We start from the raw sequence: 25,510 nt of genomic DNA, 5'->3' as shown, positions 1-25,510 counted from the left end.
AATAAATTAAGATGGAAAGTGTTTAAATTTTAGTTGAAAATGAGAAGAAGAAAAAACAAAGAAGAAAAAAAAGAAGAAAAAAAACTTGTTTGATGTCCCATCATTGGTGACTTACTCAAATATGATAATCACCAAATTACCAGAATTCCCTTTCTCCCTTATTATGCCATATATTCCTGAATCATTTCATTTATCTTTTTCTTTTATCATTTTCTCTGATCTTTCTAGTCTCTAGTCTAATTTCTGATTTCTCAGAAGGGTTCTTCTTGAATGATTAATGGCAATAAGGCAATGCAATATTAAAGATCTGGCAGTACAGTATATTTGTGGCTTTGAGTAAAAACTTATACATGTATAGTGGAGTGAGATTGTTAAGTAATTTTACTACATGTAGGTACGAGGATGCAATATTATGCTTGGAAATCACTTTACAATCTCACTCCACTATTTAAGTCTTTACTCAGAGCCACAAATACATGTGGGTTCCTTATGTAGGTGGGACCCTCAAGTGGGTCCCTAATTTATGGAATTACGGACATGTACAGTAGATGATTGAAATCAAGAATTGTTACTTAAATGTTCATGTACCGGCACAGAATTCTTTAGTCAAATATTTAAAAATCCCAATAGAAAACTAGCAGTATTAGATCTGAAGCTCTATCAATTGCATCATGCATGCCAAAAAAGTTCTCAAGATACAATAATGCTCTCATTTTACTTCTACATGTAGTAATTTATTACTTTATTGCAAGAGCTTGACAAAAAATGAATGAGAAGAATATCTGTGAAATTTCTTTTCAGAATTCAGACCTGATTTTATAAATGTCCCTAATTATCAAGAAGGAAAAAAAATCAAAAATTCCTAATCCCAAGAATTTCTCATAATTTCTGAATCATGTTACCTTTCAAGAGCTGCATTTACACTCGACTTGTTAACACTGCAAGCAAAAATCATAGATTTTTCTCACATTCCGGTGTTTCATTGGAAGTTGCCATCAACTATTGGTTAACACAACAAAAAACCAATATTGAAAAACCCATTCCGGAGTGTTTTATTTTTCGATGCTGGAATAAATTGTACAGATTTTTGCAGTTCAAATGCTTGCTCTCAAAACATTGGTGAATGAATCCTGATTTTAGTCAAGTGACTCTCCTTGTCTCCATGCGATCCCATGTATAATGTACCACTAAGTACTCACCACAATTTCAGAATGTGCAGACACCAACAACAATTTTATTATGGGTTTTCCAGTAAGTGTAAATGGCAATTCAAAAACATTTGTTTTTTTTTTTCAAAATTGTTTTTGGGGCTGGATTAATGGCCTAATCAGATCAATTCCTCATGGTTTTTTTATTCTGGTTACTTTGTCAATTATGGTACTAATTGTCATTACAGTACAGTAACTGTAAAAAAAAGAATAGACAAAATTCAGTGTTACAATTATGTCAATTTATCCACTCCCAAGCTTGCAGAGAAGGTTGAGTTCTGGGGAGACATGAACAATATTTTGTGAGCATTTTCATTGTTAATGTAAAGTGGGCAGGTCCAAGCTATTTGGATTGTGACGTACGGGACATTCAGAGACTTAAAACAAGAAATAACAATGGATGAAATTATTTATATGGCTATCTTTTGGTTTGAGTCTGTAGCTATTATGGGCTAGTTCATTTGTGGAAAGTTTTAGTTCTGACCAATTCATAAATTAATTTTTAATGCAATTAATGTGCTGCGTGACGTACGGGACCAGAGAATTTCTGACTTTTTCGAAAATACTAAACTATTACCATATTTTTCTAACCTTCCGTTGTTATGTAATATACCAAAATATAAATGTGTGTATGTGACGTACGGGACACGTGACGTACGGGACAACTTTTCCCTATATGCATTGAAATGAAGAATTTTCGTCAAAATTTGTTAAATGTGAACAATTTTAACTTTAATCAGTGACAATTAGAGTGTTTTAGAACCCAATTAGATCTTCTGACCATCACTTAATATCCTCTGTGTTAATTTATGAGGTAAATCAATACAAATATTACTTTAATAAAGAAAACAAATTGAACTACATTCATGCACACTACATGTATATTACCATTTTTATCCATCTATCATGTGCAGTCATGCTTCTTTTCTCATTTCTTTCATCCATTCCATTCAACATTGCTAAATGTTTTTAAATAATAATTAATGAAGAAGATGAACTTGAACTTGAAAACTTTTATTTAAACTTAGTTAAAACAAAGGGGCACACTCAGCACATCATATTTTGTCAAAGAACATTTCTTATGCTCTAAGTGTTTGTGAACAAAGATACATTACAAATATGAAGTCTTTTCTTCATAGTTTGTTTGAATTACTTGATAGTAATATCATGGAATTTTCAAGGAATTCAAAGATAATGCTGAACATATTGTCTTTTTTAAAATCTTTTTATCACAGATTAGAACATATACATGTACGTTGCTGTCATATATTCAAGAATTTTGATGTACATTAATGTACAGTACATGTTTGTGAAAGATGGATACAAAAATATAAATCTTGAATGTATTTCGTATTGATTAAAGAGATCTTATTAACACCACCAGATATAAGAAATTAAAACCCTTGAATGTAAAGACCATAATTGAAACGCCCCAAGTTAAAAAAATGTAATGGAAGCTCTTATTACCAATCATGTGAAAGAATATGTTTTGACTAATACATGATGATAACAATTTTGCCTGGAAACCGCCTACTAATTGATATATTTGGTAAATTAGTTTATTTATTGGTATGTGAGAGATAAACGCATGTGTAGCGCATGTGTGCGTAGTCCCATATCTTTCTGTGTACAGTTTACGAAGACTGGGCCAAATTTCTTATCATTTTGATAATTCAAGAACCTTGCAGTACACACCAATACTTATATGCTAGATGATCAACCTTTTCTGATCGATTCCACAACGTATCTTTCACAGTGCAATCGCATGACCATCACTGGTCTTTATCTTTTAGGTTTGTGTGACCTTTTCCACAATTCAAAAGATTAAAGCGTAAATCAACAAAAATGCAAGGATGCAAGTGATGAAAATCTTAAGTGGGCGAGAGAGTGAAATACTCAAAAAGGCTATCTTTCCTTAAAAGTTATGATTTAGTTTTTAGGAGATCAGAATTCCAGAGCTGGCTCCATAACATGTACATGTACAGTGTATGCTGTAATCCTTTACCATCATGACATTTAAATAGAATATAAAAAAAAACCTCACATGGAGAGCTTGATACTAGTGTATGTGCTATTCTTACCTGCAGCATCTATGATTTGTTAAAGCCAGCTTCTGGTGCATCTACTACCATATAATTTCATTAGACTCATTCCAGGAACTAGTACACTATTATGATTTACATATTTAGCATCCTGCCAATGTTGGGGACATCAACTGGCAAAATACCAAAGTTGATAATACCAGGGGTCTGGCTTGAAGACTACATGTAATTACATCAAATTCAGTACAAGAAAATTCCTAGAAGGGACCCAGTTGGAATGTTCATATATCCCTGTATACAACAACTTTCCTAACACAGTATATATTCTCATTTTGGTCATTTCCTTTTTCACAGCTTGCATTGGTTTTATATGGGGTTGTCCCGTACGTCACACACTTGTCCGGTCACATTTCTTAATTTGATTATATGTAATCAACACAGAATTTGTGTAATTTTTGTTAAACCTATTTTTTGTTAGGTATTCATCTAAATTAGAACTTCCTAGAATATCTTTAAAAAAAAAAATTATTTTCATAATTACAATTAAACAAATTATGTTCACATTGTGACGTACGGGACATCACACTTTGGAACCTACCTCATTTGCATAATTAATTTTGAAAGTTTTTATATTTTTTTCCTATTTTCTAGCATGATGGTCTGCATGTCCTGAGATATTTAATTTAAAAAAAATTCAAATGAGATACAAAAATGAAAATGTAATGTCCCGTACGTCACGCTAATTAATACAAATCAAAGTTCGTGACCTTGGCATTCTTAGTATTTTGATAGTTTTTAATTTTTTTATCAGATTCATAAAATTCATAGTTTCAGCTTTAAAATGATGTATAGTTTGTTAAATATATATAAAGATGAAATTTGACGCCCAGAGGGGACAATAGTTTGGACCTGCCCAACTTGTGTGGAAGACCATCAGAGAAAAATGTTCCCTAAAAGCATGGCTCTTCAAAGTTCAAATGCCTTCATATAGCTTAAAAATGACCTCATTTTTATGCCACATGTTTGTGTCGTCCCTCATACATGTACATCTTTTTGTGTACAGTGCTTGTTACTTTACCAAGACTGGGCCAAATTTATTATGATTTTGATGACTCCAGAACCTCGCAGTACACACCAATCTTTTACATGCTACATGATCAACTTTTTCTGATCCAATCCACACCTTTTCTTTCACAATGCAATCGGATGACTAGAACTCACCTTTATCTTTAAGTGGTAAAATCAGTAATAAATACACCACAATTACATAGATATTTTAAACATACAAAACATCTTAAAAAATTACCAATCTTCTTCTGCTCACAACAATCTTGGTTGCTCATCTTCCTTGTTAAATTGTTGAAAAAATAAAGTGGTGTGGAACCCTTATGAGTCTATCCACATGTTTTTTTTCTTGGAGACGATCTCTTGTACTTTTTTTTCCCAACATTACAGGCAGACAGTCACCACTCAGACACACCACTTTCATTTTTCTTTCATTGCTAGAATCTTATTTCGAATATGATTTCATATTCCATCTACAAGCATTTACAACATTACTTTCTTCTTCACAAGAGTAAACTAGTTGGGCCTGTAAAGTCATAGTAAATGTACATGTACATGTACCTGTATTTTGCTTTCACACAGGGGACCCTTATGAGTACCGGTACCGAAAAATTAAAGTGGTGTGTCTGAGACTATGAGTGGTGACTGTTTGCATACATTTGTAAATTATATGTTGAAGAAAAAAGTACTTGAGATTGTCTCCAAGAAAAACCACAAATGTACATAGACAATCTAAAAATGGAAAAAGATATTTTCAAACTGGACTTTATAGGACAGAGTACTTGACAAAAATAGACCATTTTTTGAAATACATGTATGAGAACTTGAGAAGTAATAAATTCAAGATACTACTGCATGAGTGTAATTGCATGTACATGAATGAATGATTAAAGGAAACCTAAACCCAAAGAATAAGTGTAGGTATTTTGAAAAATGAGATGTATTCCTGCCCTTTGATGTACAATATTCCTTACGAAAATGTACAAGATATATATAAATGAAGATATGCCTGGCATGATGTGATGCCTTTCAGCATTATGGGCGCAGCCATTTTCTTGAAAATGTGACGTACCTGTTGAAGTTGTACATGTATCATGCACCAAGTTTTAGTTGGAAAGGATTTTTAAATCAATAATGAAACCGTTACTTTTCAATCTAAAAAAATAATAACTGAGTTGGTAGAAATTATACTAGGTGAAAAATAAATAATAAGGGTACAATTGTAACAAAATTAATTCATAAATACTACACTATAGCAGTTGACAAATCTATTTCATTTATGAGAAACCTTCACCCCAGAAGAGAACTAACCTATTTATGCAATTTGCGTTCTGGCAATTATAGTACAAACGATACTAGCAGGTGAATGAAATGCTTCATCACCACACACGTCTGGGAAAGAAGCATCCATAAATTTGAATACATTACTTGATAAACGACTTCGCATAGTACGTCACATTATCAAGAAAATGGCGATGCCCATGTCGTGTTGAGAAACTGTACTTTATTTTTGCTTTATTCCTCTCTCATAAACTTTAGTGGGGAATCTTGTAGATGTATGGGCAATAATATAATAAATCTCTCTGAATAAGTGAAGTTATTACTTGGGGTTCGGTTTCCTTTAAACAACAAGTCACTGACTACATTGTAAGAAGTAAATCTCTTCATTCCAATGTATGGCATGCTCAGGACTAAGAATCTAATTTCAATCTCAAGTTCTCAACCCTGATTGTGAAGATGTGTTTGTTGCCTTACTGTCGTCTGTAGTAGCTGAGTGAGCAAGATGGAAACTTACTACATGTAGCATGACTCACACACCTACAGTACTCACACATAGTGATTCATGCTCAGTCATACCAAAGATGATTTTACTCTCACTCTCAGGAGTATGGCATGTACATGTAACAGCAACAGCAGCAACATTTTAAATTAAAAAGAAAGAAAAGGTAAAGAGAACTAAACAAATGAGGGAGGTCCTTGTGACCTGTGACTAAATGTAATAGCATCAAATGGCCTCTGGAATGCTAAGTAAGAAAAATAACAAATGAGCACATTTATATTTATGGATAAACTGCCCAGAAAGAAAACAAATCTCTCTTTTATTGACTGTATTCAACAATAGGTGAAGGGATGAGAAAAGTGAACTTAGAAAAAGGGGAATTCATGCTCTTTTTTTTGGGGGGGGGGGGGGGAGTCCTCGTAACTACATTGTATTTCAGAATGTACTTAAAATCCTTGATGTTTTTGAAAGAGAAATATTTTGTATTCAAAGTTTGAACTCAACCCATTGCCTACTGGAACCTTGTGGTCCCTGTATTAGACCTATAGGAATGAGAGAATTCAGTAGTCAAGGGATTAATTTTGATCATATATCCACAATCAATTTGAGCTATTAAACCCCTGTCCACACACAACATTTTCCGTGATTAGCTATACCGTTTCGCGATAGTGATACCGTTTCACGATAGTTTTACGATGAAATTGTGTGTGTGTACGCTCACTAACGATACGTCGTATAACGAAACTAGTCTAACGAAACGCAGGTTTGGGCATCGCTTCGAACTGAAACTCAATAAAGAATCACGCCTAATCACGAAAATGTTGTGTGAGGACAGGGGGAGTGTAACTAGTGTAACTAACTGGGCGGGGCTTAACGTGACCTCGAGCGAAAGGAGACCAGAATGTAGAGTTTCAGGATTACTTTCTTCTGTTTATGGACATCCTTGAATTTATACGATGATTATTTATATGACGTTTCTTGTGTGTGGACACTTCAAAATTTATACTATGATTCTTTATACGACGTTTCGTTATAGAGTTTTGGGATAAATTGTTTTGTGTGTGGACACGCTGAAAGACACTGACATATCGTGATATTCAGAACAGGGTAATGAATCGATCCCTCCCCCCTCAACTGGTATGGGTTAATGAGACTTGCTGGGGTATTAAAGCTTCAGCTGTACATGTACCATGCCTACAGTGGTCAAAGGGAAGATCATTTAGCCGGATGTATATTAAAATGAATGATCTAGACTAGGAAAATGATAGTTTAAAATTGTCTGCAAAGCTCATTATACTTACAGTCTGTACTTCATTATCCTTACTTCCTTGTGTTATTTGAATTGTATTTTGCATGTACGTGTACATACATGTATCTTGGTCAGTTACAGTGTACCTGTTACGATGCTTTAGAACAAAACAGAATATCTTTGATAAATTGATGGAGACACAGTGCACTCGGATGTAATTCTTAAATGGCAGACAAATTAAAGAATATGAGTTATATTACATGTATATAACTCATATACATGTATCTCTTAATTGTGAAAGTATATATGGATGAAAGGGTTGGTAATTTCCCGGGAAACATCCGGGAACTACCTTGGAAGTACCGGTACTCATCCCTGTGCCATTGAAGTTGTATAATGTGGAATGGCAATAGCAATCTGACTAAATTCCTTCAGTTACACTTAATACATGTAGATGTTCATTTTCAATGGGCCATATAATAGTAGCAATTTGTTTAAATGCATTCCGGTAATCTTTTGCTTCCCTTAATAAAGCAATTGCTAAATGGTTTCAATATCAGCGACGTCACACCCGTCCGTCTAAGGAGCAATTTCTTCTCAATTTATTGTACTCCTGTGCAACTTTGTTTTTTTCTTGTACAAGCATGAACATGATGCTAAACATGAACAACCTGATTCGGCAAGGGCTCAAGCTGGTATGATGGACCTTGAAAAAAACATTTAAATTCTTATAAGTAACGGGCAAATGGTTTGTTTTATGCATAAGTTTACAAGCAATTTCTTGATCTTGAAGCAAATACTTGCGGGCAGCAACCAATTGCTCATTTGTATGCATACGGATTCAAGCAAAAGGTTAGCTCAAGCAATTGCTACTTTTTATGCATACGGCCATTTCGAGGGTGGCATTTTTCTATAGCCTGAAAGCCATAGCATACCTACATGTATTCATCATGTCAAGCATTTCTATGGCCCCCCTACCTGGCATTAAAGGAAACCTCACCCTAAAGAATAAATGAAGGTATGCTGAAAGATAAGATGTATTCCTGCCTTTCCAATAACATTATTCCCTACGAAAGTGTACAAGAGATATTAAATGAAGATATTCTTCGCATGATGTTGGTCATGCATTTTAGCATGACATAGGCGCAGCCATTTTGTTAACCATGTGACGTACCAGGCGAGCTTGTACATGTTTCATGCATCAAGTTTTAGTTGGAAATACTTTTTAATTCACCAACGAAAACTTTACTTTTTAATGAGGAAAATCATAGCTGAGAAAGTAAAAAGTACATTTGGGTAAAATGTATTACAGGGGAACAATTGGAAAGTTCTCGTTTATTTAAAAATGCTAAAACATAGCAGTTGACAAATCTATTTCATTTATACGAAACCTTCACCCCTGAAGAGCACCAACTTATTTGTGTAGTTTGCATTCTGACAATTATAGTACAAAGGATAATAGGCGTGGGGAATAATATACTTCATCACCACACACACCTGGGAAGGAAGCATCCATAAATTTCAACACATTTACTTGATAAATGACTTTGCATCTACTTCACGTTCTCAAGAAAATGTTGATGCCCATGTCGTGCTGAGTAACTGTACATTATATGCTATATCTTGCTTAATACCTCTCTCATAAACTTTGGTATTAAAGGAATCTTGTAAATTAATGGGCAAGATTACAATAAATATCTCGGAATAAGTAAAGTTACTTTAAGTCACTTTTTTTTCATTGCCTTTTGTGTTTGATAATGATTCTTGCTCAATAATCTAAACATCATAAAGGTTTTCATTGTTTAAAATTTATTTTTTGGAGTATTTACCAGTATAAACCAGTATTTACCAACACCTGTATTTCCTGCCCCGGTATTTACCGAACAAGTCTGATGGATGTACATTATATATTTGATTTATTTATTTTCTGTTTGATTTTCTTTTTCTTTTGCATTTTTACAAATATATTTATCACAAACAAAACATTGCAAATTTTACACATTTTAAAACACTAATTGATTTCACTTTTTCTTTTGAAAGTGTTGGATTTACATAACAAGTTCTCAATTATGAATGCACTGTAAAAATTGGTCTACATTCTACAGTTTCCATTATCCTTTATACCCATTTTTTCTCTTTTCAGAACCAACTCAAATCTACCGTTTTCTAGCTGCGAGACACAAGATATCAGTAAGTTATGACTGCAAATTTAAAGGGGAAGTCTACCTATGATTTGTGAAAGTGTGAGGAAAATCTGATACATGATTAGAAAGTTATGAAGTTTTACACTTGTATAATTGATCAAATGCAAATAAGTAATACTTTGATTTACCTTTCAAGCGCTTGCCCCATTTATTTTGTTCTAAAAATTTAATAGGTTTCCATTTTCCATGTCGTGTATTAAAGAAGGAATGTATTGCATAGAGGGAGTTTTTATTAGCTAAATCTGATTGATCACAACTTCATAACTTTCTAATTTCCTTTATCAGATTTTCAACAACATTCACTTTTTAAAAATCATATTTTTCGCTTTTACTGAAACCAACTTAATTTGGCTGTGGACTTCGCTTTCAGTGTGAAATTTTAAAAGTCTCCTTAGCTTCTCTCTCAGGTCTTAGATTACAAGTTGTTTTTGAAAAAGGTGGAAACAAATCTCAGAGATTTAGCATACCGTACATTATATAGCCAGTATTGCAGCCCAGTAACCTGTTTTTAAAAAGTCTAACCAGAATAGTGTCGTATCAGTAACTGCTGGTTTCTGAAATGTTTTCCTCTACTCTTCGACATTGAGGCAAGTGTTTTCTTGCAGGTTCTTATTTAGGAAGTATTTTAGAACATTAACATGAAATATGGATATTGTTTAATAAAGTTTACCTGTCATGATATTACTGTTCTCTTGTTCTCTTGAACATTTTCTAGCAATTTTGTAAACCTGTACTTTCATTTATAAATGTCCCTTTCCAAAAGAAACCATTTTCAGGCCGAGTATTTAAAGTACTATGATCATAAAGTTGTTAAATTATTCTAGTATAATTTTGAGATGTCTGGCAGTTCTTCAGCCTTCCATAAGATGTTCATTACAACCTGATACAGAATCTTTGATAAAAGTTAACTAACTGCCTTTTTGTTTGTACTAGTTTTTATGCCTCCGTTACGAAGTAGCCGGAGGCATTATGTTTTCGGGTTGTCCGTCCGTCCGTCTGTACGTACGTACGTCTGTACGTACGTACGTACGTCCCGTTCTCGTGATCGCGTTATCTGAAGAACCGATTGATGGATTCCTGCCAAACTTTGGTCATGTATGTATCTTGCAGAGCCGATGAACTGATTAGATTTTGGGGTTACGATGTCAAAGGTCAAAGGTCACAGGGCTCATTATGTATGCAAAAACAGCTCGTGATCGCGTTATCTGAAGAACCGATTGATGGATTCCTGCCAAACTTTGGTCATGTATGTATCTTGCAGAGTCAAAGAACTGATTAGATTTTGGGGTCATGAGGTTAAAGGTCAAAGGTCACAGGGCTCATTATGTATGCAAAAACAGCTCGTGATCGCGTTATCTCAAGAACCGAGTAATGGATTGCTGCCAAACTTAGGTCATGTATGTTACTTGCAGAACCGATGAAGTGATTAGATTTTGGGGTCACGAGGTCAAAGGTCAAAGGCTACAGCGCACATTATGTATGCAAAAACAGCTCGTGATTGCGTTATCTCAAGAACCGATTGATGGATTGCTGCTAAACTTAGGTCATGTATGTTACTTGCAGAGCAGATGAACTGATTAGATTTTGGGGTCATGAGGTCAAAGGTCAAAGGCCACAACGCACATTATGTATGCAAAAACAGCTCGTGATCGCGTTCTCAAGAACCGATTGATGGATTCCTGCCAAAATTAGGTCATGTATGTTACTTGCAGAGCCAATGAACTGAGTAGATTTTTGGTTCATAAGATCAAAGGTCAAAGGTCATGGGCTCATTATGTATGCAAAAATAGCTTGTGAACACATTCTCATTAGAACTGACAGATGGATTACTATTTAACTCAGGACATCTTGCAGAGCCAATGAACTGAGTAGATTTTAGGGTCATGAGGTCAAAGATCAAAGGGTCATATATGTATATGAGAAATTGCTTGTAATCACGATATTCTGAGAACCTGTTAATGGATTACAATTGAACTTGAATTCGAAAAATGTCTTCTGTTTTGGTTTGTAAAATTGCTCTATGACGGAGGCATCATTTTCGACTGCGCGCAGTCGAATTCCATCTAGTTTTTTGTTTTTTTGTGTGGTTATCTTTCATTTTGTGTAAGATCCTCCTTCTATATAACATACTTTTTTTTCTAGTACCAAGCTCAACAAAACCCACAATTTCCTCATGGAAACATAAGTTTGTTACATGATATAATAAATAAGATTGAAATTAAATGCTAAATTTCATCAACTACTTCTTAAGTTATATAAAAAACATGTCAGGGGAAACTTGATATTTTAGTTGAGTAGATTATGTTCCCTCTACAGCCCAGAGTGTCATTACCTACATGCTAAGCTATTATCCTTCTTTGATCAATTCTGTTCATACAGCCTGTATTCCTGAGACGTTCCTTAACGTACATGCTGAAGAAGAAGCCATCAAAGAAAAGTTTTTCAGTGGATAGTCTATTAGAGATGAAGGAGAATAAGATGAAAGCAGGCAACAAACAAGTAGCAAGGTTTGTACTCATTTTGGATATGATTGCATTGGGAATCATCACAATGAGTGAAAAGTATTTTTAAAGTCATTTTCCAAAGCTTTCAGGTTTCTTTGATTCAGAAGATAGTGGGCTTTTAATAATTGTATGGTGTTGAGTATCCTTGTAGTACTTCAAATGAAGATGGAATCAATATTAACAGTTTGACATGGTTTGACTTGTGCCCGATGTTTATACATAGTACCAACACAGATAGGTTATTATCTTTCTGGCTTTGAGGAGACAATCAAACTTGTTTGATTAGAATGAATTATGTCAATTCTTAATCAATTACATGAATGCATTTTTAGATTCAGTAGTTTACCTGTTCTTGAAATTTTGGGTAATTTTAAATTTGTGTATCCTTTAAAATTTGTTGTTTGCACAGTGCTCATTTAAGAAATAACAATGACAATAAAATGTAATTTTGTGGCTTAGACTATGGTGTGTGGGAATCAAATAACTTATATTGTTCTACCCTTCCACAAAACATGTACGGTACATGTCTATGTATTACATACACGTAAGAGGCTACTTTTGGTCTGATAATTTCACATTTATAATCTATTTCTTTCTAATTCTGTACAGCCATAGCGGAAAATACCTGAAATTAACATTCAACCATTTAAGCTGGAAGGGTGAGTATTCTGTCTTCAGTGGCCAACTGTTTTTAAATATCTTTTTTAAATTCAATTTTATGAAGAGTGTATTAAACAAAATTGTAATTACCGTAAATCTCTGTGTATAAGGCGCACCCCTATTTTGGGGGCAAATTTTTTTTTTTTAAATTGTTGTTTTGTTTTGTATTGTTGTCGAAAACCTACGCGGGGAAGGACCTTTATTTAACATTGAGGTGCAGTTGAAGGCACTGATTTGTGCTTGTGAACTTGTCACAAATAATAGTAACAATGTCGTTTTTTTAGAAGAATGAGTAAGATCATTAATGTAAATTAAAAACAGTAGAGTACCTAGGATAGAACCTTGTGGTACACCATTTGTTATAGAAATTTTTTTTGAGGAATTATTATTTTAAACTACATATTGAGATCTATTAGAAAGATTACTTTCAAGACAAGATGACAGACAAATTTGAGTGTTGTTCTAGTTTCTGAAGGTGAGTCAACACACTGATTACTGAGCTGGGAGACATTGCCAGGAATAGGGCCATAAATAGAAACTATAAAAAAAATAAAAAAAATTCTGTACCTGTGTATAAGACGCACCCCCGACTTTCATTTTTTTTTGGCAGCAAAAAAGTGTGCCTTATACACGGAGATTTACAGTAAATAATCAATTTATTAAGCCTTTACTGTTTCTTAAATTTAGAATACTTATTTTGTATGGATGATCTCATTCAATTGACATCTTAGTATTATACTGTAGTTGTACACAGGCTCATCTCATGGTGAAAGATTGATTGAACTGATTTCAATGCTTCATTATACAGCCCACCTTTTCTTGCATTAGTCATGTAATGAGTCATAGAGTTTCAAGCTAATGTCATCAAAATGTAGAAAGGATCGCTGGCGCATTTATCATGTCGATGTACATTTAATTTGCATATATTGTAGAAGCAACTTGAAGAAATGGAGCTCTTATGGTATCTTCTTGTGTATCGTGTTTAGATGAATTTCTATGTAAAATCTAAACAGCGTGAATATTTCATACATGTACATGTATTTCTTTTTGGAGAGGGGAAGAAACAGCTGTAAACTTTAAAATATACACAATTTATTGTAAAGGGAAAGCATTAGTATAAACAATGATGAGTTAATTTGACATGTAATTATATCTTCATATTCACTGCTATTTGCTAAAGATTATTGAGTCCTGACTTAGTCTGGAGTGTTAATAACCCACTCTGTCCTGTCATTAGAATAACACTGCCTTTTATGGGTGCATTGTTTCCATGGTTGTGACTGTGGCATGCTTCTACATGTATCCCATGCTGTCTGATTTTAACCTGCGATCTCGTTGTAAAACATGAAACAAACGATCTGCCTTGAGAAGTACGGCTACTGTCCATATTGCGAATATATGAAAATTTACTTCCATAGCAGGTACATGTAGAGATGTTGCAACAAGTGTAGAAGGAACGGATGCTGAAACTGTTCATATTAGAATTAGGTCTGGACTAAGTCTGGACTTGAAGTTCATCTTCATGTACCCCTATAAATGTGATAGAAGTATAATGTTTTACATTGAGTATTCCATTTCGACATCTCTTTTAAGATATTAAGGCTAAACTAGATGATTTCCCAATTTTTTCCCCTTGACATACGACAGGAGAAACGTCTCATATGGAAGATAGCAAAGCCACTGTTGAACTGATTCTACTCAAAGTATGTCACAAAAGAAGAAAGGTGAGATTAGATCACTGATGTTATTATGAAGATTTGAAATCAAGCTTCATGCACATGTTATTAGAAAAAGATAATGGTGGTTATTTTACCTGACTGCTAAGAAAGCATAAAATTAGAACTAAGGTTATGTCCTATTGTATTTGTGGATACAAATAACTTAATAACATGGAAATTAAAAATGTTGAATGATTTCACTTTTCTACCATCATGCGTCATAGCATACTTTTGAAACAGTCAATGATATGTTTCCAACATAAACCTAACAAGATTGATAGGTATGTCTTTTTCCCAATCAGTGATGTAATAGTCAACCATTTGCTTTCAGTAACAGTACATGTGTATCTTGGGAGATTTTGAGATTGTGAGATAGAATGCTAATAAAGTGTTGTCTTTGAATCTCTTGCAGGACATCTGTCTGCCCATTATGAAGGTATCCCTTGGTCAATGTGAGATAGAATGCTAATAAAGTGTTGTCTTTGAATCTCTTGCAGGACATCTGTCTGCCCGTTATGAAGGTATCCCTTGGTCAATGTGAGATAGAATGCTAAGTGTTGTCTTTGAATCTCTTGCAGGACATCTGGCTGCCCATTATGAAGGTATCCCTTGGACAATGTGAGATAGAATGCTAATAAAGTGTTGTCTTTGAATCTCTTGCAGGACATCTGTCTGCCCATTATGAAGGTATCCCTTGGACAATGTGAGATAGAATGCTAAGTGTTGTCTTTGAATCTCTTGCAGGACATCTGTCTGCCCATTATGAAGGTATCCCTTGGACAATGTGAGATAGAATGCTAAGTGTTGTCTTTGAATCTCTTGCAGGACATCTGTCTGCCCATTATGAAGGTATCCCTTGGTCAATGTGAGATAGAATGCTAAGTGTTGTCTTTGAATCTCTTGCAGGATATCTGTCTGCCCATTATGAAGGTATCCCTTGGTCAATGTGAGATAGAATGCTAAGTGTGTCTTTGAATCTCTTGCAGGATATCTGTCTGCCCATTATGAAGGTATCCCTTGGTCAATGTGAGATAGAATGCTAAGTGTGTCTTTGAATATCTTGCAGGACATCTGTCTGCCCATTATGAAGGTATCCCTTGGACAATGTGAGATAGAATGCTAAGTGTTGTCTTTGAATCTCTTGCAGGACATCTGTCTGCCCATTATGAAGGTATCCCTTGGACAATGTGAGATAGAATGCTAATAAAGTGTTGTCTTTGAATCTCTTGCAGGATATCTGTCTGCCCATTATGAAGGTATCCCTTGGTCAATGTGAGATAGAATGCTAAGTGTTGTCTTTGAATCTCTTGCAGGATATCTGTCTGCCCATTATGAAGGTATCCCTTGGACAATGTGATATAGAATGCTAAGTGTTGTCTTTGAATCTCTTGCAGGATATCTGTCTGCCCATTATGAAGGTATCCCTTGGACAATGTGATATAGAATGCTAAGTGTTGTCTTTGAATCTCTTGCAGGATATCTGTCTGCCCATTATGAAGGTATCCCTTGGACAATGTGAGATAGAATGCTAAGTGTTGTCTTTGAATCTCTTGCAGGACATCTGTCTGCCCATTATGAAGGTATCCCTTGGACAATGTGAGATACCTGTCAATCCCACCGCTGCCACCATTATTTCATCTTCTTCCGAATCCCAAGAGCTGACAATACCAAGCAGTTACTTCAGTCACTCCAATGGTCACACTGTCCGCTCCTACCGACTTCTGATACAGGTCTCCTATCCGACAGTCCAAGGCTTGACCAATGGAAGCCTTTGTAATGGGGATGTAGATTCAGATTCAGGTAAGAAACCGTGATGATGTTTTGTAAGATTAAAAACAAGACTTTCATGTGCATCACAGATTTATTTGTCTGACAGAAACTCAATGATCTCTTGTAGTTCATTCATGTATTTTGCAAATTGATGAATCAAGACGCTAAATGAGAATTTAAACAATTCTTTCTCAAAATGTATTTTCTAATTAATGTAAATTTAATGTCATTGAATGCATGCTGATAAAAGCCTGTTTGAACCTGAGATTAGTAAAAATGGAAGGCCTTTAATAGGAAGAAAAAAAATTCTGAGATGAATTCATTACAGGATTTTTGCAAGTTATATACACTGTAGATAGTATTAGGGTAATAGATGGTTCTTGGGTAATATTGGTGATAAAGGAATATTTTTCTAACAAGGAAAAACATTTACATGACTGAAAATTTGTAGCTCTATATTGACTTGACTGAGTCATACATACATTGATATGTTCAATTGTTTCAATAGACATCCCATTTGTCTGAACTTGAGTCCTTAACCCTACGTTAACTGGGGGGGGGGGGGGGTCAATTTGACCCCCCCCCCTGTAGAAATTTCGCGACTACTCCGAAACCGCGGCAGATATAAAATTTTCCTTTCATGACTTTTTACTTTCGAGTCTTACGCATCTTTTAAAACAATTTTTTTGAAAATCGGACCTACGGTTACAAGGTCACGTGACCTTTTGTCTTTGCATGTCAGCCCGAAAATCGCTCATTTTCGTGATTTGTGTACAAAACATATGTAAAAGTCATTTTCCCTAAAAATAGATAAAACATTGGTTATTTAGTCTTGTTTAAAGTTTGGATGTTTGTTTTGGGGTCAAAATAGTTGAATTGTAGTTATAAATGAAATAAAACAACAAAAACAATAAAATACATAAGTTAAAAAAACAATGAAATACATAAGAAATTATAAAAACAAGAGATAACATAAGGAATAACCTGGCTCTTCCAATTTTTTGTGTTGTATTATTATTCCAAATGGTCTAATAAATATATGTGGTGAAAAAGAATACGTAAACATGAATAATCTATGATTTATGGGCAGAAATGTGAATTTGATGACCTTATTTGCATAAATTACCATAAATATGCAAATGAGTGAATTTTTCAAAAATTTGAAATTACCGTAGTATTCTATACACTTCACTTGACATGCATGCAAATTTTCGCGGCGATCGGCGGTGAAACGGCCGAGATCTTAGGGGGGGGGTCAAATTGACCCCCCCCCCCCCCAGTAAAAACCTGGTCTGAAATAGCCCAGTTAAAATAGGGTTAAATCAGTGCTTTCTTTGCGTGAAATAAAGTGAATTTTGAGGGCTAGGTGTTTCTATATCGAAACAAATGAATACTTATCTTCCTAACTGATCTCTTTCAGATGGACAGCAAGCCAAGAGGAGGAAAGTGATGACAAGATTAAAAGACAAAGACACGACGACTTCACCACCTCAAGCATCACAGCTCCATGAAGATGATTACACGGCTAGTTTTAGCTCTGAGTTGGTGGTGGTTGATAAACAGAACCGTTGTCAGCTCCTGGATGGGAGCTATGAACTCACATTACAAGAGCAAGTCCACACCAAGATCAAGTATCAAACTGCATCATGGGAAGCATTGTCAGATGGAAAGGTTAGTTCAGGCTAGGTCAAGGGTTATAGCTCCCTTATCCCTTTTGTAGGGTCAATTATTTTTTAGGGCTAAATTGATCATTATTTTGTCAAATTGGCAACAATATTTTCAAAACCAAGATCAAGTATCAAACTGCATCATGGGAAGCATTATCAGATGGAAAGGTTAGTGCAGGCTAGGTCAAGGGTCATAACTCCCTTATCCCTTTAGGAACAAGGATTTGTTAGGGCTAAATTGATTAAGTATTGTTTTTCAAATTGGCAACAATATTTTTCTTCTAATGCAATCTAGTTATAATAAAATGCAATGTCTCTGAAACCAATATACATGGGTACAAAGGTTGTTGAAAAGTGGCCAATTTAGATTGAAAAACAATGATTTTAAACTAGCCAATGTGTTGCCAATTTAAGGATTTTAATGTTTGTTTGTTTCCTTTTTGAAATTGAGGCGTCAAATGTAATGTGGTTATGCAATACAATTTGACACATTTTGTGCAGGAATTCTTTACCTTTTCTGGTGAATTTATAAGGGCCCTGACACTATGAACATGACGGACAAAGAAAGAGGACAGAATATACAGTTCCTCATTCTACCCTCATCAATTGCTGTAGTAGACAAAGGAACATCCCTTCACTGCTATTATGTAAAAATGTGTAGAACAGGTGAATATGCATGTGACACCTGTTCTACACATTTTTAGATAATAGCAGTGAAGGGATGTTCCTTTGTCTACCACAGCAATTGTTGAGGGTAGAATGAGGAACTGTATATTTTGTCCTCTTTCTTTGTCCATCATGTTCATAGTGTGAATCAAGCTACTGAGCCATATCACGAAATGTTGGAATGATTGTCCCAATAAGAGTACAAATGCTAATAGTAACTCTCATAGTTTAAGACCTAGATGTTCAGCGTGTATGAATTCATGTATATCTTTGTGCATACATTTGGATGTCTTTGTATGTTGTTGCAGCCAATAGATCCATTTGAAGTACCAGACCTGAGTCCGAGGCTGAACTTCAATCTTTCATGGAACACGACGACAGCAGAAGGGGATTCCCCGGTAGAGAACCCTAGTAGGTCACCTGAGAGGTCAACTCGATCAGCAACCAATCCTACCTCATCACCAGACCATTCCAATCGTACCACTACCACTAATGCACCGGATGCAGCAAAGCACAGTGCCTTGATCAATGGACAAGAACCAGGTCAGACTACGCCCCTTAATGCCCCACTGTCCTACTTGTAGCTACTTGCTCCCCCTATATAGAAAACTTCCCCAATCGGTGCCTGTTGGTCCCCCATGATCCTCTATTTCTTATGTTATTTGAGAGCTGAGTTGATGAGATAGCCACCTGTCAGTGACCTCGCTATGTGGTCTAATCCCTCCTAACCACACTAGTGTTGATAAGCTTTAAATACTTACAAAATACAAAGTGCAAAATCTCTGGTCTACTTGTTTGCAAATACAAACCCTAATAAACCATTTTTGTAAATGTTTGTTTGTTTGATTGATTTTATATCTGCGTTCAAAAAGATACAAATTCAAATTCAAAGTACAAACTTTTGAACAATAACAAATACAATGAATATAATGTTCACAAAAGTAATTAAATAGAAATAAAATGTAATAAAATGTAATGCATAAGTCTTTGTTAAGTGCCTCATTAGAAATTATTTAATTCACCTGTTACAAATAGTTGTATTTTAATAGCCAGAATGCGAATTGCATACGTTACATTTTATTTTATGTTTGTCTTGAAGCGGTTTTGTTTTTAAATTAATGTATTAAATATATCAAGACTTGTAGCATGAGTGATATCAAATATGATTAACTCTCTCTCAAAAGAAGCCATATTATGTGGTGTGTGCGTCATGATAGCTAAAATCAGAAAGAGACATCTGCAAAACAAAGTAATAACAAGTCTTAATTGTGGTAGAAAAGACTGATTTTGATGAATCATCTAGGTTCATCTTTTATTCTTTTGATGGATTTGAAGCATGAAGTTTTATTACTAAGCTCTCTGTCCGATGATATCTCTCATCGCTCTGATTCTGTATTGAATTTCATTATTGAACAACTTTTCCCAAGGACTGAAGAAGATCGATGATGCCCAGGTATAAACATTGAAATGTCAAATTCCTTTTCTTATTCACAGCTTTTCTCATCTCCTTTTTATAAACACTTATTGAACTGCATCTATTGCAAGAGCACCTTCAGAGTTCTATTGGAGCACATTTTGTTTATACACTGTTTTCTTAGCTTTTGAGGGTTACATATTAGTCTGTTCTCCTGTCTTTTTTTTTGGGGGGGGGGATGCATAATTTGTTCATATTTTTCTTCATTTTAGCAGAATTTGAGACTTCTAAATTATAAGTTGAACATGTTTATTTTTGTTACATTTGTGAAGGGGATGATGGAATACATTTGAACTGAACCTCAAGATTGTTTTAATTAAGATATGTGAAAATGATTTTGTTTGTCCAACTCTTATTTGTTTTAATGACAGTACTAGATAAATCTCCAGCCAGAAGAATCCACCCATCATCATCTAACACAGGCTCACCGTCTAGATCCCCTGCTTCCAAGCCCTTAGACCCAGACACTGTCGAGCATGTCTTCTATCAATTCCTCTATAACAACAATACTAGACAACAAACGGAAGCTAGGGATAACCTACGCTGCCCTTGGTGCGCTCTCAATTGTCAACGACTGTACTCGCTGCTCAAACACCTTTCCACCTGTCACAGCAGATTCAATTTCACCTATGTGGTAGGTTCACAACAACCTCAAGAGCTTCATTTCATTTTTAGTTGATTTTAATAAAACTTTATTAAAGTTATTTACACAGGTTTTAAAATTTGTTTTGAACAGGTCCATGATTGGCACACTTAACTTGAGAAACGGTCCATTTGACGTGATTGGTGCGAATAATTTGAAAGCTATTACTAACTAGGCCTGAGTCAAACCGTTTAACCGACGGTTATCCGACTGCATTCATCAAAACCGTTTAGCATTTCTCGCTCCGGTTAACCGTTATTTGCATACATTTTGGAATGTGCTGATAGCCGATGATAAAGATAATCAAAGAAACCGCAGTGTAATGTTACACCCTGGCCGCTGCGTGCTAGCTTTCTGGCAGCAGTAATCCCCATGAATGAATTTGTAAACAATAAAACAACCAGCCCCCTTCTCTCTTTTCTCACCCTCTTTATTCCCTTCTCTCTGCAATGTGTTCATCGCTCATGTACCTTTTCTTATTACTGCACTCTCAGCTCACAACTTTCTAAATGTTTACACATTCGATGGTCAGTTCCTCTCACATCCCTTCTCCCCCGAGTCTCTCTCTCTCTCTCTCTCTCTCTCTCAATATTAATATCCATCCCTTGCCGACTCGCCCCCTAAAATAATGTTCATATATAAATAAAATACAAAAATATTGATAACAATAATAATTGAAGTTATCAATCAACAAAATCTTGGATATTGTGAGTAATTTAAGTTTTTGATCATTCTTCAATTCAGCCGATTAACACAGCCACCCTTTCTATCTAGTCTCACTTCTTACTTCTTCACTCATGTCCCTGCCTCGTCCATGCAGGGACATGCAGGGACATGCAGGGACATGCTAGCCCATATGCTCTCTCAGTCACACACACATGTACACACAAACCTCCGGCGCCCAAATACACTGTACATACACACAGATGGAGAGCTCATGCTTGTCACATGCACACATGTGGGCGTGGCTTCTTGACCTCCCACTGAACTGGGTACGGTGAAAGCACGCGCGGTCACCAACCTGTAATTTATGCTGGTATCAAACTTCACCCACATACATTGTAGCTAGAGAACCTTCCTGATTGGTCACTAACTTGGATCAGCTCAAAAAATATAAGAATAAAAAAGAAGTTTTAAGGATAGTAATAAATTGGTAACAATTGGATGTTGATATTCTCTTTCCCTGGAGCAAAATTATGTCTGTGACTTCCTTGAAATCATTGGTTTAGTGTTCGGCTTTTTGTATGTAGCAGAAGACAACATGTGGATAAGTGGGCAAATATGTATCTGACATAACATTATTTATCTTTCTTAGCTTATAGTTTTAAGGAGAACTATAGCGCTTGGAGAGGATGAGTGGCTCGAAGTTTCGAACAGAAGAATAGAAACTTATAAGCTAATAAAGATAACAAACAGTCCTTTTCAGGACTACACACCCCCAAGAAAGATCACCGAGTCAGAATTCCTTTTGAGGACTCCGCAATCCTCTCTCTCTCACTCACATGGTGCACCCGCAAGCCTACTGTATAACATTATTCATCGATCATTCCTTTCTTTCTTTCACCCAGCCTCATCACAAGAATGCGAGGATAGACGTAGCAATCAATGAACACTATGATGGTTCTTACTCCGGTAATCCTCAGAATCTAATCACATCACATATGGGCTATGCCTTCCAGAGGAATGGACCTTGTAGAAGAACACCTGTCACACAGGTTATAGTCATGAAGTGAGTAGAAACAATTGTATAGGATTAACATTGCGTAATGAGATTCTGCAACTTAACTCTTTATAGAGTACCGAAGCTGTGACATCATCAAAATCTGTTTTTAGAATTTCTCAATTTGAACTTCAATTTCTATGAACCAGAGCAAAATAACACTGAGTTCCCGTAGGAAATCTATATAGTCAGATGGTCACATCTCGGCCAATACTTCACGCATTGAATTGGTTTTCAACATTTGGACAGATGCTCTTTCAGAAAATCAAATGCAAATTGAGAAATTCTGAAAATATTTGTTTGATGATGTCACACTTCACCACCCTATACCCCCACACTAATACTCTTCCTGTGCCACATTTTATTTATCATGCGATAGATATACCAGAGGCTTCAAGATTATTCAACTGTTACAGTCAAACCTGCTTTAGTGACCACCTGTCTACAAAGACCACATTTTTGTTTCCCTTGAAAATGGTTTCTCATTGAAACATGAACTAAAGGAACCTGTCTACAAAGACCACTTTTTGTGTTTCCCTTGGGTGGTCGCTATAGACAGGTTTGACTGTACCAGTTCAAGATCAATATACATCAGTAATTTTGCAAAGCCATTGTGTTACACAAATCAGTCCTTGAGTCATTTGGTGCCTATTGTTTTGTGCAAAATAATACATGTGGCAAACAAGGGGCTGTGCAGAGAGGCGCAGAAAGCAGGTAAAGTGTTAAAAGATTTCATTACCCTAGAACCGTTGTCGATTGCTCATATCAATATCATTGTTACATGTGGTGAAGTAGTACACTGCCTAGTATGCTTTTCGTACTTGTTGTTTCTACTACAGCTGGATTCAATTCAGGTTGTGGGTACAAATTGTCTCAGTACTTAGGACCAAGACCTTGGCTTGAGGCACTTTACCTAGTACATCAAGGTCTCTTTGGTCCTTGCCCCTCTTCCCCCATCCCCCTTTCTCTGTTTCTCTGTATCTCTCTCTGTATAAGACTATGGACAACATCACAAGTTGTACCCACTCCCCCTAAAGACCACTACCCCCTAGACTGATCCTCCACCCCAATTGTCTGTGGGTAAAAAAAACTAGGGGTGAGGGTAAATCTATACCCAGGTTTAGTAAAATTGTACCTGGAATTCCTAGAATGAATTTAGCTATATGTGTGGTATGGGGTAGCTAGGCTTAAGTTATATATTGCTAGGGGAATGTTTCACAGGTAGTGCCTTTTAACCATTTTTGCATTTCGGAGCTATGTTGTAAAACAATAAAGGGGCACAAGGATCATTGTTGGCATTTTGAGTTACATCCCTATGGATTTTTTTTGCCAGTGAAACAAAGTGAGGGGACGTGACATTTTCCATTCACTTAAGTACATCTTCATTCTTTCTTCGTAATACAAAAACAAACTGATGATATCTTCTTATGATGTGCTTATAAGTTACACACAATTTAACAATTATTGGCTCCAAAAATGATTGAGCTAGCTATAAAACTTTGGAAATGATGCCAATCAGAATAAGTTTTCACATTTTTCTTTTAAAAATCCAAGCATTATTCAACAAAGCCTGTATCTTTTATAGAAAATGTTGTTTCACTAAGTTATATTTCATTTTCCATGCAATCGATGAAGCTTTCTAATGATTCAATTTTTTTTGGAATATTATCTTCAAACGCATTTGTAGTGTCAGTTTTCATTTTTCTTTTCATACCTGTCATGTCCCACCAAGTCTATCACTTCCACTACAACTTTGTCTTATATCTTTAAGAATAATGAAGTTTACCTGTATATCTATTGTTATCAAATTGGTAAGGAAACTAAACTTTTGTTTATATACTTAGTAAATTAGTTTTTGTTTAATGGCAATATCACTGATATTTGTGGGGTTGGACATGACATAACCGATGTGAACAGAAATATTTACAAATTTGTGGAAACTTAACAAATTTTTCTTTTGCATTACTCATTTTTCTAAAGTTTATTACTGCCCTAAACTTTCTGATACTACAAGTATGTATTTTGAAAGGGTTCTAAAAGAAATTTTGAATTACTCATATTATATCCATGTAAGTAGTCTGCTTGTACTCCTTGATACTCCTTGGGTACTCCTTGATGAGAGTACCATTTTTTCAATAACAAATCGTATTATCAGTGTAATTTTGTATTTTTAGTATTTTTGTAGAACAAGAAAAAAAAACAGATAATTGCGTATACATAGCTTGAATGGAAATGGAAAATATGTGAGGAAGTGACAAAATAGATGTGAACAGAAATTTTGCTTTATGTCTAGTTCTTAACTAAAAAAAGGGTAACGTACAATTATAGTCTATATGCGACAAAAAACAGACATTCTCATAAGCATGTTTCATCCATTTTGCCATCAATTAAAATTTAGAGCATGAGGACCAGTCATGATGTCGAAGGAAAATTGTAGATATTGCCACTCTGACAAAAGGGACCAAAATGCATTAAAAAACAGCTCTTTAAAGACAGACTGTATATTAAATATGCTCATATGACCTAATTAACAACCATTTTAATGATTATAACGCAATTTCCTGCCCCCCACCAAAAAAAGAAAGAAAAAAAGAGAAGAATATTAACATGTACCTGTTCAATATATTTATATACATGTACGATAGCTCTCATTTCTAGCTATTGTTGTCATGTTGATGAAATGCAGTATGACTATTGTTCTTCTATCTTTGACAGAAAAATACATGAATGTCTATTTTGCATTGATTATGTATGATAATTAACCTGTGGTCCCTGGACATTGTATATACACCCTGTACCAGACAAACTTGCTGAGTATGAAATGGCTCTGATTACTTTTATCTTTATTCTATACATGAACATCTATCTGTCACTCCGAGGGTTGAGTCAGAAAAGTGGCAGAACGTAGAGCTATCATCCTGTACATCCATCAAGAAGGATGTTTGGCAGGGATTCAACCTGACACATTTGAGGATTTGTTCTTGAATAGACATTACACATCCTGTTTGGTGAGCAAGCAGTCAATTGCAGTTAATATTGACTGCAGAAGCTGTCTATTAATTGTGCTGCTGCTAATCATGCTGCAGACAGACTTACAGAGAGGGCCTACCAACAAGGAGGCGCGATAGCTCAGTCGGTAG

General features: G+C 35.3%; 1 protein-coding gene across 1 annotated transcript in view; it reads left to right on the top strand.

Moving 5' to 3' along the window:
* LOC583056 (polycomb protein suz12-A) overlaps nt 1-25,510 on the top strand; it is a 38,042-nt gene that overhangs the window by 3,408 nt on the left and 9,124 nt on the right. The window contains exons 2-10 of the mRNA XM_030984888.1: nt 9,488-9,534; nt 11,928-12,055; nt 12,662-12,711; nt 14,360-14,436; nt 15,987-16,230; nt 17,621-17,871; nt 18,842-19,076; nt 20,379-20,641; nt 22,219-22,379. Of these exons, the coding sequence (XP_030840748.1) occupies nt 9,488-9,534; nt 11,928-12,055; nt 12,662-12,711; nt 14,360-14,436; nt 15,987-16,230; nt 17,621-17,871; nt 18,842-19,076; nt 20,379-20,641; nt 22,219-22,379 (1,456 nt within the window). The remainder of the gene's footprint in view (nt 1-9,487; nt 9,535-11,927; nt 12,056-12,661; nt 12,712-14,359; nt 14,437-15,986; nt 16,231-17,620; nt 17,872-18,841; nt 19,077-20,378; nt 20,642-22,218; nt 22,380-25,510) is intronic.

This window comes from Strongylocentrotus purpuratus, unplaced genomic scaffold (genome assembly GCF_000002235.5).
Source record: "Strongylocentrotus purpuratus isolate Spur 01 unplaced genomic scaffold, Spur_5.0 spur5_scaffold_14, whole genome shotgun sequence".
NCBI lineage: Eukaryota > Metazoa > Echinodermata > Echinoidea > Camarodonta > Strongylocentrotidae > Strongylocentrotus > Strongylocentrotus purpuratus.
This window is presented reverse-complemented; position numbering and strand designations above follow the sequence as displayed.